General features: G+C 38.6%; 2 protein-coding genes and 1 long non-coding RNA gene across 3 annotated transcripts in view; 2 read left to right on the forward strand and 1 right to left on the reverse strand.

The window, feature by feature from the left end:
• LOC149036226 (uncharacterized) overlaps nt 1-822 on the forward strand; it is an 8,536-nt gene extending 7,714 nt beyond the window's left edge. Inside the window, exon 3 of the mRNA XM_089190654.1 lies at nt 1-822. This exon is cut by the window's left edge and continues 2 nt beyond it. Coding sequence (XP_089046780.1) covers nt 1-267 — 267 coding nt within the window. The 3' untranslated portion in view covers nt 268-822.
• Nucleotides 823-2,082: 1,260 nt separating this feature from the next.
• Nucleotides 2,083-3,751, reverse strand: LOC149036228 (uncharacterized). The gene is made up of 2 exons (XR_016182017.1): nt 3,387-3,751; nt 2,083-2,355 (listed from the first exon to the last, which is right to left on the reverse strand). It is a non-coding gene; the product is annotated as an uncharacterized LOC149036228 (long non-coding RNA).
• Nucleotides 2,188-6,322, forward strand: LOC113667417 (uncharacterized). The gene is made up of 2 exons (XM_089190655.1): nt 2,188-2,665; nt 4,712-6,322. The coding sequence occupies exon 2, from the start codon at nt 4,876-4,878 to the stop codon at nt 5,698-5,700; it is 825 nt and encodes a 274-aa protein (XP_089046781.1). The 5' UTR covers nt 2,188-2,665; nt 4,712-4,875; the 3' UTR covers nt 5,701-6,322.
• The last annotated feature ends 10,285 nt before the right edge of the window (nt 6,323-16,607 follow it).

Here is a 16,607-nt window from a genome sequence, read left to right on the forward strand (position 1 = left end):
TACGTGGGCATCGTTGAAGTCGTGTTTCCCAACATGGGCGGTGATGTGAGGAAAGAAGAAGCTGGTACTATCACTGAGACTGTTCGACCTAAGACAATGAAAAGCATTATGCTCATTTCTGCTATCGGCAGCGCCATAGGTGGGTTCTTGCTTGTTGTGCTTGTTGCAGCCATACTGTACAGGAAAAAACACCACCGAGGAAACAGGAAAATGCGGATTCTGCAAGTCAGCCACCCCCAAATCAAAAGTGTCAATGAAAAGGCCTAGACTAGTAAAGTGGATTTTTGCGATCCATGATGTGTGACTAGTGTGACAGCGACATACAACGTTATAGGAATGGTTTTGTTACAACAAATTTACTTGATCCCCCCCCCCCCCCCAAAAGGCTCTGTAGTCTTCCAATGACCACCCCTCATTGGCAGGCGATTTTTTTATAGTGTCCCTTAATACTCTGTCACTAGGGTAGGCGAGTCTAGGTAAAATCATGAATGATTTTCTCATAAGTATCTTAACACAAGCCGATTGAAGTCTTGTTAGGTACATATTAGTTATACAAAATCTCGCACTTTTTCGGGAAGGATACTTGACGAAAATGCTTTCAGATTTTTAATGCTATTTTCAAATCGCTTTAAATATGCATTCTATTTACTCGATATTCTAGGTTTAACTCGATATGATCGTAATTTCTATTTCGGTATGTTAGATTTTAGAAATTTTTTAAACTGTATGTTCAATCAATTATCCTAATTGACCAAATATGTGAGGCTAGTTTGAATACTTCGTTCATTGCAATCGTAAAAAATAAACTGCTTTTCATCCCATAGCTCTGAACTTCTTTGGGCGAGTAGATATGAAAAGGAGAGGAAATGAGACAAATGCAGGGATGGGAATTTTATGTTCGGGGGAAAGGCTGACAAGTGTCTTTTAGTTCTACCTGAAATAGCGGTCACTTCCATTGCATGGCTATCTCGTGAGTACCTTGAAATTTTTTCGCCCAGAAAGAAGCTGTATGCATAAACACTTTGACCTTTTGTTCAATCTTGATTATTAATAGTAATAGGACCGAGTGGAGTCCAGTTCGGTCTGTAATCATACGAGTGATTAAAAAAATCGGACGAGTGCGAAGCGGGAGTTCCATTTGTTAATCACGAGCATGATTCAGACAGAATTCCTTTTACCAACTAATCAAAGTGATGACAAAATTCGGGAGAGAAACTAAACATCCGTTGAATGTTTTCATAAAAAGACAATAGTTAACTCGGCGAAGTGCGCAACAACAGCGCGTGCACATGACGCGTACTGTCCTCGTATACGCAGGCGTGACGCGTTAACTGTCCTAATACACTGTCCAATTATAAGCATGACGCGTACACTGTCCTAAGAGCGCTCAAATCAGTCTGGTGATAACCAATCACGTTCGAGAATTTTGATTGATCCACGTATCGATGGGATTACCTGTTCGATGAAAAATGAGGTCTAACAACGCCTGTGAAACGTAATGCTTAAGGGACAACTCGCCCCGTTTGAGGGAGAGGGGTGAGGGATTTTGCGGAAATCACATGGTTTTCAGGGGCAATTGAGGGGATCAGTCGTCGCAAAAAGACTATAAAGGGGGAATATATAATTTTGACTGCATACGAACTACCAATGAGCTGGGATCATATGTCTGAAATGGAATCGATGGTGACTACACATTCAAATATTTAAACAAGTTTAATGAAGCTCTTGTGTCCTAAATAACTCTTCTGTTTGTTTCGCTATCGCACGATAATTATTTGAGGAGAATAATGCATTTTCTTTCGGCGAGGGTGAAGAATCACAAAATTTGATTTTTCCGTATTCTGTGTCCATTTAATTGTAGTCAACCAGTGATCGACATTTTAGTCGATTAGAGGTCGATCCTGAATTCTACAGATGGAATCACTCAACGTTTTGCTATACGATAGCAAAGCGACCTATAAGACGTTAGCGAATTGCACTGAGACATATAGGCGAACCATGACGTAAGCTAACTCGTCATTAGCGAAATGAAACATTAATTAAACGATCAGTAACCAAGTGAGAAAGAAACACTGCGATGTATTCTTTGTTAAATTTATTTCCTCCATGAACGTGACTTCTCAAAGCTTACTGGGATAGACATAAGAGGATAATTGACGTACACGTATTAGCAATAACAGCATATCCAGATTACAATAAAAAAGGCAGCACATCACGTATTATACTGGATTTGCGTTTTATCCGACTGGTTTCTTCTTCAAGTCCATCCCATCAGCTCGCTTTTGGTTCCATCACTGTGGCTTTTTCTAGACTATATCGATTAAATGTAAACGCCTGAGGTACAGTCTTCGTCAGCTGTTAAACAGAAGGAAAGACAAAGTTAAGAGGTTGACTATCACGGTCTTCTTTGCCTGATTTCCAAACAAGGAAGTTGTTGGATTTCTTGCATTGCAAAGTGTGAAGGAATGTATGGTGCAAAACTTCCTTTTCAGCGCTTTGTAAACTTTCTCGTAAGAAAACTGATCTTGCTCAGCAAACAACAAAACAAAAAACATGGTCACGTAGAGGAGCTGGGCTCAACAACGAAGCGTATAAATTGGCTCCTCGTGACCGTTGGACATCATAACAAAGATAACTCCGGATTTCATTTTTGGCAAAGTTTGAGGTGAGTACACTGTATTAACAACTGAAACTTTTAGTCCGCTTGATGGAATCTGTTTAGCCTCCTTTTAACAACAGATTATATGCATAAAAGGACTGAATGATAATTTATTTTACGGTGTGCAACTTTGAAATTCAACCAGTAAGCATAGTGGTTATGTTAGTCGACGCGAATGATAGTTATCGTTAAAAGTTGTGTTTTGATGCACGGCTCCACGAGTTTGGGCCAATCGATAGGCAAGTTTTCATTTTTAAGCTCATACTCGATCAAAAAGTTCCCAAAGAGATAAGACAAAAGAGCCGTAAAATTAACGTATATACACTCGTGGATTCAGTGGATTGAAATCGGTAGTCAAAGGTAATCTAACTCACCGAAAGAGCCAGTTCAATCGACATTTGAGATTCAACTATATGATCATGAACAAGAAAAGTTGAATAGGAAAAGAATGAGGTTAAGAATAAGAATGAGGCCTATGTCTTGTTCGCGATTAATTTGCTTTAGTGGCGTGAATATTCGACCACATGTGTAGAAGCAACTATATCGATAAGAAAACTTGCGTTGACTCTAATTGCACCCAAGCAACTCATTCTGTTCGACATGTATGTCATTCGAAAACCTGTCATTAGATTGAGTCAAAGTTTTTTACACCCGTCCTCAAACGAGGATTGCGCTCCATGCAGGAAATGTGCTTCTTGTTTTAATAATTGCACGCGTCATAACTCACCTTTTCGTCCTAGATTGCTCTTTGATGATTTCGTGTATAAATTTTATGACAGCATTTACACCATTTCCGCTGATCTTTCGTTAGCCAAACTGCAGCCAATCTAGACATGAAGTCATAGGGTTAAGATGAAAACATTCCTTATTGTTTGGGGTCTTGAGACCAAAAATCTGAAACTTCTCGAAACTCGAACAGTCTATTTTTTAATTTGGTTTCTCTCTCTTTCATTACTTTTTCTCCCTCGATCTCTTTGTTGCTGTAGAAAGGGTGACACTGTGCTTGCTTTTAAAAGGGAATAGTCAGCTTTCATGTAAGAACGTTTTTGTTGCTATTTCAGTAGATTCGATTTAATCATGATGATGATTTAATCATTTAATCAGGATCCGTTCCTCATCGGTCTATATCCAGAACAGATTGTTCTGTTGTGATGCAAAGCAGAGATTAGACGAGAGTATACCATGTTTCTTCAAGAAGGGGATTGGCATAAGAAATAATTGATGTGACGTCTCATAACTTGCTTAGAAAGACGAAAAGGTTTGTTTAAAAAGATGCATTTTGGAAGACAAAACTATCGCAACAAGAAAAAATAATGAATAAATCTGATAGAGATTTTAGTTCGTTCAGCAGCTAGTTGCTTGAGTTCCATTTATCTTCGAGTTTCATCTCACTTGCATGATGCAGGCATCGTTTTCCCAATTCAAGTTGAGGAGGTTAAAAATATTTGATAACAGCCTTCAACTCGTGATGTCGTGAGCAAAAGGCCCTAATTAACAGAGAAATGGCATTACACGTGAGTTCTACGGCGGTTGCGGTTGCATGTTTGCAGCTCTCAGTTTCACTGTCAAGGCAATGAAATCATTTTAAGCAAAGTCACCCGATTGATTTCTAAACTAATCGGTGATTTTTCGGTAACCTTTTACCACACGTAGCCATAGTATCATCTTACACTCCCTAATGTCTGAGGATACTGGATCACTTAAATGAATTATTCCCGAAGAAAAAATGACTGTACATATTTGATGCACATAGAATTCACAAAGTGAACATGCAAAACTTTCAGTGTCGGGTGTATTCCAAAACCTGTCTTGAGTGTGAGATAGCGACAAAAAGCTGATCAGTTTTTAATAGCGGTTGAAATTTCAACCTCAGCGATTCTGTTTTCGTAGATGAATGCTGTCTCAGCTGAGTCACTTGTACTCGTTGCGAACAAGGTCGTCATGATGCTCTTGTGAAATACCCTCAGACTTACCTGATATACATGTCCTCTATCCTATTGTCCTTTAATAGTAAATTATTCCTTTTGTCTTTTTTTTTTCTTATTCTCTAAGGCTCTACAAACAGGAAGCATAACTCGTATCATGAAACTGTCACTGCTCATCATCGGCATCCTTGTGCCCGTGATACTGGCTCAGGTAGATGTCGATAACAACGACAATAGAGGGTGCAGCGGTTGTACAGACTGCTGCAACAATAATGGTGTGTATCTGGTGATATGCATGTGGAGGAACAAAGCAAAGGAATCATCCGCGTATCACAGCTATCCAATGGAGACTTCATCCGAGGAATTTCCGGAGCTGATCGTGAGCCTGGTTGGTGCAGAGTTGAAGCCGTTTATCCCTCTTCATACGAAAGCGTAACTATATATGACGGTTTCACACCAAACCACATGGTGGTGGATGATAACTTAGTACACCAATTTGGAAAGAAGGGTAACATGTCGGAAAACATACCTTTTAAGCTGGCCACAGAGTGCGATGCAGCCTTGAATTACGCTGGCCAGGCGTTTACACCCATTAGCACCGCATTTTGTCCTCATGATCTGGGATGGAGCGAGTACTTAACACTGATGGCCGCTATTCGACGCGTCACAGATCGCACTGGGTTTTTCTGGTATTTCAGCGATGCCTTCCATGACAACAGCACAGCCCATATTCCAAAGTGGATGGATACGCTGCATGAAATGTGCTTGGAGCTCTTGAGCTGCGCCCGCGATGGAAAATGCCAGCAGTTTGAGAACGTGATGGCCGAGTTCGTTCGAGAACACGTGAATAAGAGGTACGTGGGCATCGTTGAAGTCGTGTTTCCCAACATGGGCGGTGATGTGAGGAAAGAGGAAGCTGGTACTATCACTGAAACTGTTCGACCTAAGGGAATGAGAAGCATTGTGCTCATGTCTGCTGTCGGCAGCGCCATTGTTGGGTTCTTGCTTGTCGTGCTTATCGCAGCCATACTTTACAGGAAAAAACACCGCCCAGGAGACAAGAAATTGCAGGTTTTGCAAGCCAACCACCCTTGCGTTGACTATGGAAAGGCTTAACTAGTTAATTTGATGTTTGACTCATGATGTGATATTAGTTTAACAGTGTTAGTGTTTTAGTTCAAGTCAAACAGTTTTTGAAATTTTTAGCTCATAATAGTGGCAATTGTATCGAAGTCATGCATTTCCCTGCACGGTGTTTAGTTTTGTTATTTATACTGAGCGTGTGTGTGAATGATTTTTCATTAGCTATAGGTCTTACAGGGGTGGATTCTTTCGCTTTTCTAGTTCAGGCTAGTCTGGTTAACGTGATGAATGATACTTTCCAAAATACCTTGACACAAGCGGGTTAAGTGTTGTCAGGTGCATATCAATTATATAAGATCTTGTACTGTTTACATTTCAGAAAGGATATTTGACAAAATTGTTTTCAGCTATTTAATGATAGTAAGTGTTAAAGCTATTTATTAGTCTTTAGATAGTCTTAAATTCTGCACTCCGTTTAATCGTCATTCTAAGCCAAACTTGAAATTATCGTATGTTCTATTTCGAAATTCTAGATTTTAGGATTTTTTTTTTACTGAAATGTTAACACAATTATCGTAGTTGACCAAACATTTGAAGCTGTTTTAAATACTTCGTTTATTGCAATCTTAAAGAATAAACTGCTTTTTAGTCCGAAGTTGTCAGTAAAGGTTATTGGGTGAGCAGATATCAGAAGAAGTGGAACTGAGGAGAGGGTCTCAATGGGGTGATGGCTTTTACGGCTAACGGTTAAAATTTTGGCCAATTTACGGCTAACGGTTAACACCTTTCCATTGTTTCTACCAGATTTTATCTTCACGGTAAACTTTTTTTACGACTAACGGTTAAAATTTGTCAATTTTTACGCCTAACGGCTAAATTTTTTGGCCGTTTTACGGCTAACGGTTATCCCCATTAAGACCCTCTGAGGAGAGTGCAGAGACGGGAATTTTGTATGCGGGGGGGGGGGTGGGGAAGGCTGACTGAATTATTTCAGATAAAGAAGGTTTTGTTTTGACCGTTGTCTCTTTACAGAAAAAAAAATCTATTTACAACAGTGGTCACTCCCATTGCCTGATTACCTCGTTAGTAACATACCATTAGACTTTTACGCCCGGATAAAACTGCATGCATGACTATTTTTACAACCTTTATTAATACAGATCCCAATAGGATTGCCTGTCCGACGTACAACGAGCTAAAAATGTATTTTAAAATTATCCAAATGCTTTTTCTTTACCTGCGTACGCTATCTGTTCGTGATAAGACACATTCAATGATACGCGTGATGACCGAGACTCGAACCCAGTCGTTCTCTACTTGCAGATCCTTGCAGTCCACCACTTAATTCTCGCTTGGCCATGCCATCGGATATAAAGCAAATTTCGATGTGTTGGAAAGGTAAGGGCTTAGGGCCAACTGAGCATTAGGATTGAAAGGAAGAACCGCTACACTTCCTTCAGACAGAGACCGAATGTGAGGAAGTATATGCTTCATGACAGAGTCACTTTTGAACTAACCATGTAACTTGACTGTTCACCGTAGAAACCGTTGCTGTTTGCCTGTGAAACGCCTATGAGAACACCGGAGCGCCAAATGTGGACACGCTTTGGTTGCCAAATCGGGTTGATTATTTCAAATTTTGAATACAGCTATCAGCCAGAAAATGCCAAAACATTTCGTGCCATAGGTACTAGGAAAGACGTTTTAAGACCTCATGATCCATGCCCTGTTCGGCTGTACATACCCGTTTAAGACAAGTCTGAGGTGACACAAACGTTGAACATTGCACCAAACTACTTGGGTATGAATCGACGGTGAAAAACCGATAGTTTTTATGACTTTTATGACTAAAGCCATACATACATAGAGTGCAAGAGAAGACGATGAACCTCAAAGATCTCCCTGATCTTATTTAAGTTCAAACAAAATAACACCAAACAAACGAAGGAAAATTTATAACTTCTACGGATCTAGCCTTTCACTCTGGCTTGCACCTGAGGAGGAAACCACTTTATAAAAGAATAGTAGTAAGCCATGTTACATAAGAAATGTTCAAGCTTATTTTTCTTCGTAAAGAAGAGTTTTTTAGGACTCTGAATGTAGCCGGTCAGAGCTTAGGGTAGCTGTATCCAGCCACCTCAAAGGACTTTTGTTCATTATTGTCAAGAAATGCAGGCATAGGTCCTACAGAGCGAAGTGTTTGTAAAGAGCCTTTTGAAAAAGATTTTTCTCCATCGGTACTGCATGCAATCTAATCGCTAAGGACTTTTGTTCAGTCAGCCATCAATCGTTTGACGCTCTCGCATACAACTATCCCGTATCTAAACCTTTCGCCAGTATCACCGATAAGAATTTCATTTTTCTTTTCCGGACCAGTTCCTTACTTTTTGCTGACACGATACCCGAGTACTCCTTGCGATCGATTTTTTTTCTGGGCAAATCACGATTCGTAGACTAAATTAAAAAAGCCTAATCAGGACTTATTCGAGCGTGTTAGGAAACAAGTTTATGAGAACAACAAAATAAATCTTTGAAATAAGAATAAAAAAGAAATGAACGTAATCACGAATTGGTGGCCGTCGGGCGTTCTTCTTGATAGTAGGCCCTTGGGATGTGCCGCTGGATCGTGTTAATGGGGTCGCTTTTTTCTCGACCGGATTGACTATCACGAGGTTGCATTTTCAATAGAGGTACAGGAATGAGGTTGCGCATTTTCGGGATTTTGGGAGTGCGAAAAGTCTGGTAAGTAACCATTTCAAAATTGGAAGATTAGCGGCTGAAAAAGCGACTAGGATGGGGCTTATAACTAGCCACAAAATAGACGATAATGGAATAGGCGTTCTGAATGGCCAGCGGTACATACCCAACAAGAATTGACCCAGGTGCCGCCTACCCCGGAAATTGCGCTGTGCTTTGTACGCAAACCGGGGTATTAGGTAAAACTTTCTTTATTGCCAATTCATCAAAGTACGCCGATAAAGACATATAATTCAAATAAAATGAACTTTAGGAAGTCTTAAACAAGATATGATTAAAATATCTGACAATATGTTCCATTTTGCGGTTCAAATAGGAAATTGCTAAATTACAATGTATGCCAGCTATCTGGCTACAAACACATCAACCAATCACATCAAAGGGAAGCCAACGCACGGTCTAGTGCCTTGGGTTGTTTTTTAGTTCTTTCCAAGTATTTTGTTTTTCTACCTCTTCTCCGCTGCTGGAACTGGTTGGAGCTGACTTACTAGCCTTAAAAATGGGACAAGGATGAAGAAAGAACCAAGGTCTTTTGTAACACCGGAAGTTTTGAACGACAAGGCTACTCAGCTGAGACGGGAACAAACAACAAAATGGTTTCCACGGCGGAGCAAAAGAATACCTCCAACAAACAAACACAATATTTCTCATTTTTTCTCCTTCTAATTTTTTTTTTTCATAAAGAGCTACAGTAAAAAAGAATCTTCCTTGTCAGGTTTCCAGCTTTTCGCATATTGTGTTTTGCGCTTTTCTAATCCATTATTGAATGATCGAATATCAAACAACCTCTTCCGCTCCAGTATAATTAAACCTTTTCTTTTTAAAAGCAAGCGAGACTGTAAATGCGTCAGTCAATTAAGGGTAGAGCAGACTGCGGCAACCTCAAAGAAGATCCATCAAGTTTAACTAAACACATCATGACTCGCCTGTAAAACAATACTTTGTTGTTCTAAGAGGGTTGACATTTTCTTCACATATACCATACTAAATCGCCCGATGAGAAGTCTCTCGCATGAAAAATTAGAAACTTTGTTAGGCCAAGATTGTAGTTGTATGTTGAAGCTGTGACCACACAGGTACAATTTTAGCTGCTTAGCATTTTACACAACCATGAATTTGCAGCTGTTTCGAGTGTTGTCTTTATTAAACTTATGCTATTCAGGGAGATATTAGCCAGCTGAAATTTGTACTCGCATAATGAAATTCGTAACTGATTAACTTCTATCTCACGAGGCGTTGAATGAACTTGGAAAAACTGTACTTGGATCAGCTCCATCAGAACTTGAAAGTGAAGATCAAATCCGCTTAAGACGAGCACGTTGAGAGCGTAAAGAAAAGTTTTCCCAATAAGGAGGGGCTGGATGAATTTAAAAACGTTCTCATGGTTATTGAAAGTAAAGAATGTGTTATATTGCTTTGCCATGGGGTAAACACTCTCTCAGCGATATCTCTACATCTCTTGACATCGTGATCAAGTTTCCTTTCTTTTCAATACTAAATTGCCTGGTGTATTACAACCAGCAAAATGGTCAAGTCTTTCTCACGAGTCACCAAGAACGTTCTTGTAAATTCATTACAATACACTTTTTGAAGTCGTGTTTTGCTGTACTTAAATCATGCTGGTAAGACGAAAACAACGCGTCTTCACAAATACCAATCTTAAGAATCATCAAGAAAGCATCGATGGAGAGCTTGATCCCAGGCCTCTAAAACTATGGATATTTTCAAGCATTTGGCTTATTATTGCTTAAAGTAGGTGGTGCTAAATATACACAACCCCAGTGATATTTCAGTTGTAATTGTACTATAAATATGCCTGATAGTGGGTTTGCTTTGGCACTCTCATAAATGTTTCATTCAACCCAAACATAGCACCTCAAAAAGGGCGGATCAAGTTAATTGTCCGCGCATAATTGTAAATATACAGATATTCTTTGTCGAGAGTTAATCACTTATGTATCTATTTCTGATAGCAAGTACTGCCTAAGTATCCTTTAAGTGCCCTCTCTAACGGGTGTTTTTACTTGTCTGGGCTCATCTTCTTTCGACCCTCAAATATTTCGGAATTCAGTGCAAAAAGGTATATTGCCTTTAATGTAGTGCGCAGTATAATCTACTCAGTTAGCTGAACATCTCAGAGAGACAAATCGCTCTGTTTACTTTTAAATTTCAGATATTGAAGCAGACATATAAACCACAATTTGTCCTTCCCTCATATATTTCTAGTGATGAAATTTTTGCATGCACTAAATTTTGGAATGAGATGGACTCTTTGTCGGTGTTTGCATCGAACGAGCAATACCATTGCCTCTTATGTCGTAAAATCAATTCTTAAGTGTTCACTTCCCGTTTTGGCGCTACCTGCTGTTTTAAGATCAGTATCTTAATCATTGAACTTCAAAATACCGTCAATGAAATGCAATTTACTGGATGTTTTTCGTTCCCAGTCTATATTACTTAAGTCTTTTGTCCTTTATCTCCTCATGATGTTATCATCTTTGGCTGAGGTATGTCTTAGGTCAATTTAGTTATACCTATTAGATGCTCTGTCACACTTCCGATCCCTAATTACACACAATCAGTGCTGATTTAAAGTGTCCAGGATTTTTACTGCAAACGTGCTACTGTGCGCAGTTCCACATTTCTTTGGCATAGGTTCAAACTGAACTGGTATCAACCCATTTCTAATACTCCTAAAAAAATTTGAACCGAAGAGCCACAAAGTGACGGCATTACTGAAATCTTCAATTCATTTGATATTGCGCGTGTTGACGAAGTCTTACAAATATAATTTTATCGTCTTGCCCTACACCCTTTCCGTGCGTTTATCAAGCCAGTGAGCAGATGAAATGTAAGTGATGAGGCTGGATTGACGCTCAATAAATTCCTGTAGTTCTGTTCTGGTTCCTCTTTTGGAGTACCTTAAGTTGTCTCTGTGCGTCAACTGTGAGAATGCGGCGCAGTATCGTAAAAGCCAATACCGCCTTTTAATTTTTGGCGTCTTAATTTTCTCTGATGACTTAACTGAATAACAATATATTATGAAAAGATTACGTAACTGCTCATGTTAGTGTGCAAAAGGTTAAAGAACATCTCAGAATGGGCTAAGGAAAACACGCTTTTTGTAGACTTAAAAAAATAGTTTTCTCTTAAAGAAAGCTTCAACTCACAGAGCTTATCACAACGTTGCTTTCTCACTTCATAGCCACCTTAAACCTTTCACTTCCATCAATGATCGTTTTGTAAACTCTCTTTATAGTTTCTGTATATTTTCTAGTACCGATGAGTAATGAGAACTGACAAAATTATCCAATGAGGCGTTTTGAAATGTGGGAGGAGTGGGGTTGGTGGGCTCCCACAGATCAAGCCGAACGCATACCCCTACTCAAGTTTTCCAAAATGTCCTATGCGTGGGTCGATCTTTGGTACAAGCAAACCTCTCGGCAATCTTAACAGTGTTCAGTGTGTCTGTGATTGATCTGTGAAAATGCATTAGTAAGAAGCTGTTCTGAAAGTTACTCCAGCATATCGTTTCACTAACGCGATCCAAATGAAATGATTTGGTCTGAAACTGAAAATTTATCCGAGCCGCACCAAAGTGTAAGAGCTTTGCCACCCTCTCCCCCTCAAATTTTCGTTTTGAAGGGTTACATCCCCTCTCTACTCCTGGTCTTCCGCAGGTGGGTATCATCTACCTATTATCCATTTCCTATAGATGAATCACTTAAATCTTAGAAGGACTTAGTAGTACCTATCAGAAAAATGTTTGGCCATGCATTTAAAAAATTAATTTCTAGTTATTAAATGAACGAGTCATTGATCACTTTAATCCTGGCACGAACCTTTTTCTCTTTATATTCTCTGTCAACTTTGCAGACTGTTTGACATTACAACTAAACATGCTCAGCCAAAAAACTGACCACGCAGTTGCAAAAACTCAACTTTGGAATGCTACACTCGCTCATCAGTTCGAGATTTATCACTCACTTGAACCCCGGGATTGACCTTCTAAGCCAGACTTCAAGATTAAGTATATAATCTCATAATCGTGGCGGTAAAGATATCGGTTTGGGGTTATCATAGAGATGTATCACTTCTACGTTGGTGCAATCTCTAAAATTTCTATCGGAGGATAAAGGCTATTCAAGTTAAGTTTTCACTGCAAGATAAACAATTTCTACTCGATAACATGTACTTCTTCTTTTCACCAATGAAAGATGGACGTGCTTTTTTGTTTTAATAGAAGGAGATCGTATTTTTTTAAAAGTGCAAAACCGTTTTAAGTTCGCACAAAAATAGCCAATACTTGCTCTCTTATCTGATTTTTGCAATTTCCGGTGTATTGACGTGAAGTGGATACGAACAGATATCTTCTGAGATCTATTTGACTTCCGTTGGTGTTTACTCAAAGTATCCACCCTCGCAAAGATGTCATTGGATACGCCGACCACAGCCATTGTACAACCTCAGAATTTAAATTGATCATTAGTCCGAAAATAATTCAGGCGAAATTCAAAATGAAAGCAACATTGTGTCTGCAAAACTAAATTCTATCAATCAACTTCAGGTCCTATTCTCAAGTTTCAACATTACTCTATAGTACTTTTAAAAAGGCAATATTTTTTCGCTGCATTACAAATTACACTTTAAGAAAAACAACGGAAAAGCTCAACCAGTTCTAATCCTTCTAAGCTTCCTCTGCCCAATTAAGAGACTAATTACTGAATAAAACGTGCTTGAAAATGATGCACTTTCAGGTTCTAAAACTCTTGTCCTCATTCAGTGTTTTCCTGTTTTGTATTAGACGCATTTAACCTCATAAAAGGATTTTCAGCGAGCCCTTAGATCCAGTGACGTTTTCCTGCCCCGGCAAACAGAGATCTGAATCATGCAATCTACTCTAGCCATAATTCTTAACATTTGTTTACCTATTGCACTTTTGTTTTGGATTTTCTGAAATCTTGCTGTCCCTACTTTTAGCATGTTTAACTTTCCAGCGTGACGGAGACAGCAATTTCCTACGACCTACCTCAAATGGCCGCGAAGAACTGATACAAACCTTTGTGTATGAACGCTATCCTAAGACATTATTAAACCATGTCTTGCCATCATTGACGGCTAACAAGACCGCTTTCTCTGAACTTTCTAATATCAAATTTATTCTGTGCTTTCGGGCGGGTTTAGCATTTTCGATGGATCTTGAGGTAATATGTTTTATCGCGAAGTAAACTTTCTGATGATTTTTTTATTTTAAAAACCATGCCAATTCTGCTAAATATGATAATGACATAAAAACGTGGTGTGGAAGTTAAGCCAGCGAGAAACAAGCATGTTACTGTCCTTCTTTAGATTATTGGGTCAGGGAAGATATTTGCCTTTGGGGTCAAAACATTTTATTTTAGAGTTTGAGCAAATTTTTTACTCGGAAAAAAAACTCGTTTTTATTATTTGACCGCAAACTTTTGGTAAAAAGATGATAACATTTTATAATTCCTAAGGGTCTCTTTGATGACGCAGATTAGGGCGCACAAACAACATTTTAATTTGTTTTGTAAGATTATCGCAAACCATCGGAATTAATTGACGTCCCCCTTCCGCTTATTTATTTGGAGAGAAATCAAAATAATCCGCTTAATTCTGAGATGTCAATAGGAATTTGCGTTTTGAAGGCCTCCTGTTGCTCCATTTACACGTTCTAGGCATATGTCGATAACCGTCTCTCACTCTCGGATTGAATAGAACCTGGAGTCTTTGGAAAATCTGGTGAAAACCCTTTAACTCCCATGAGTAACCAAGACAGAATTTCTCCTTACAATATCAGAATATTTATCAACCAGATAAGTGATGATCCAGTACTAAATTCTCTGAACTAACATTATGAGAATTGTATGGTTGATAGTAAGGAGAGTTTCAGTTTGATCTGGGGGTTAAAGGGTTAAGTATTTTACCCATGAGTTCGAGGCTTTCGCTAATTCCAAAACAACTTTAGGGTCTGGGTAAGTGGCCTGGGCAAAAACCAAGTTTATAACTGCAACAACAACATGATCAACAACAACAAAAACAATAATTACATCATCATCAATATCATTACAATACTGATTATTAAGTAAAAATGTTTATGATGGTAACGAGAGCACGCGAGGACGCCTAGCAACAGAAAAGAGGAGGCTGAGCTGGAAAGGAGAGCCTTTGGCCAAAGGACTGAAAAACATCATGATCAAGGGGAACATCGGGGTTAACAAAGTCAGAAATGCTAGCAGAAGAATTCCATGCATTTCCTTGAGAGGGCAAGGTTTCCAACCTGAACCAGTCTTGACGGAAAGGATAAGTATTTTGGCATTTATTTAGGAAAGGGTTTTTGAACACCAGGCGAACGATATGACTGACAAGGGCTGAAACTTTCGGACGGATTTATTTTCACTCTTAACTGTCAAGCACCTTCTCTCAGTTTCTATCTGAAAAAAAAGGAGAAAAAAAAAAACACTTCACTCATAAATTAAATTGAAATTGTTAGTCTTATAGGTTGGATAAATTTGCGTAAATTATCAAACACATTCAATTTTAATGGCGCCGTCTGAATCGGTCGTGTTTGACATGTTTTGAGCGGGAAGTAAAGCTGAGTTTTGAAAGGGATATCCTAGAATGGTGAAGATGAATATCTAGTTATCTTTTATGATCAGCCTCAAAAATGATATCTAACCCACCGAATTGAAAAATATTTAGTATTCAGAAAGTACCGCGAAACTGTAATTTTAGAATATCACTGAATCCTATACTACTTGAATGAATGCCTATTACGAAGCCATTTCAAGAGCGTTCAAAACTCTGCAGATGTAAAACAAATGCACATTAATTGGACAGACTCTACCTGTGCAAGTTTATTACAAAGTTTTATTTAAGGCGAAACCAGCGTTGCACATGCTGTTGAAATATTACTTCTGCACATGTTTTGTTGCGTTTTTTTACGGTGCGGTACAGCCTACAACCGCCTAAGATCACTTTAGGTCGGCACGAGTTGTAAGAAAAAGGGTTAGTTATCAGTGTATATATACATAGTATAAATATAGTTATCCTTTTATTTCTTTATGTACATTCAGCATTTGTGGTTCGTTTTAATTAAAGTGACGCTCAGGTATTAATTTAAATGAGCTGCGTCTTTTGATTTTCGAAAAAACCTCATCTAAATTCCCTTTTTTTCTTAGTTATACGTATTTGTTTAAAGAGTAACTTATCACAGTTTGTTTGTCACTGTATTTTAAATTTGAGAAATCGAGGAAATCTCTAAAATATTAATGGCTTCCAACAATGCAACAACGCTTTGAAAGAGCCAAAAATTAGCATGTCAAAACTGCATTTTTAATCTCCTCAACACATCTGCAAATATCACATATTAAATCTTTCTCTTTTAAGACGTTATTTCTAAATTGATTTTTTGCAAATGCCGATAATGACAGTGAAACAAGATTACCCGAGCTTGTAAGGAGCCGCCGACAAAAAGTACGTCCAGACTCTCATTTGTATTACTTGAATTAACTTTTACGGCAGTAATTTTCGCCTCTCGTTGATTGCTGCAACATATATGCCTTATTTTTGTCACCGAGGCACTTATGTAATCAGTGCAACTGCTTAGAGAGTATTCAGTCGTTGGGGAACTGAAAATCAATTCTGGAATAATAATGATTTTAAAAAGGAATTGTTTAATACGGCTGGAACTTAAAAATGGCAGTTTCCTTAGTGAGAATTCTCTCTTACCCGTCTTTTTGCGGCAAAGTCTGTCGAATTCATGGGAAACTTAGCAACAGAACATTAAACTTAAAACATCCGCTGTTAAAATGATTAATTCAAATAAAGTCTGCAAATTTTACTCAGTCAATTTGAACTTTTCATTTAAACCAGAGATATCTTTCACGGCATTTTGGGCAAAAGACCATTGCGATGGTTTCCTTGAATGATATTTAAAGTGGTTTCTCGGTATAGCCGTTTCAGAAACGCACAGTGAAACGAAACATGGCTTCGTGTAACCTTAGGGGGATGTGCCAGAAATTATACCATGTACACTCAGATTTTAGTGTGGTTTCACCGACGGGACACTTAAAAATTTTTTCGATTATGGGTGTGTTACACAGGACCTGTTGTTTCGCACATACGGAATATCGGTATATATGGGAATTAACAGGCCTCAG

The sequence above is a fragment of the Pocillopora damicornis genome, chromosome 12, assembly GCF_964200805.1.
Source record: "Pocillopora damicornis chromosome 12, jaPocDami1.2, whole genome shotgun sequence".
In the NCBI taxonomy this organism is placed as follows: Eukaryota; Metazoa; Cnidaria; class Anthozoa; order Scleractinia; family Pocilloporidae; genus Pocillopora; species Pocillopora damicornis.

Coding starts and splice junctions, on each gene's coding strand:
- LOC113667417 (XM_089190655.1), top strand. CDS start 4,876: ATGCATGTGGAGGAACAAAGCAAAGGAATCATCCGCGTATCACAGCTA.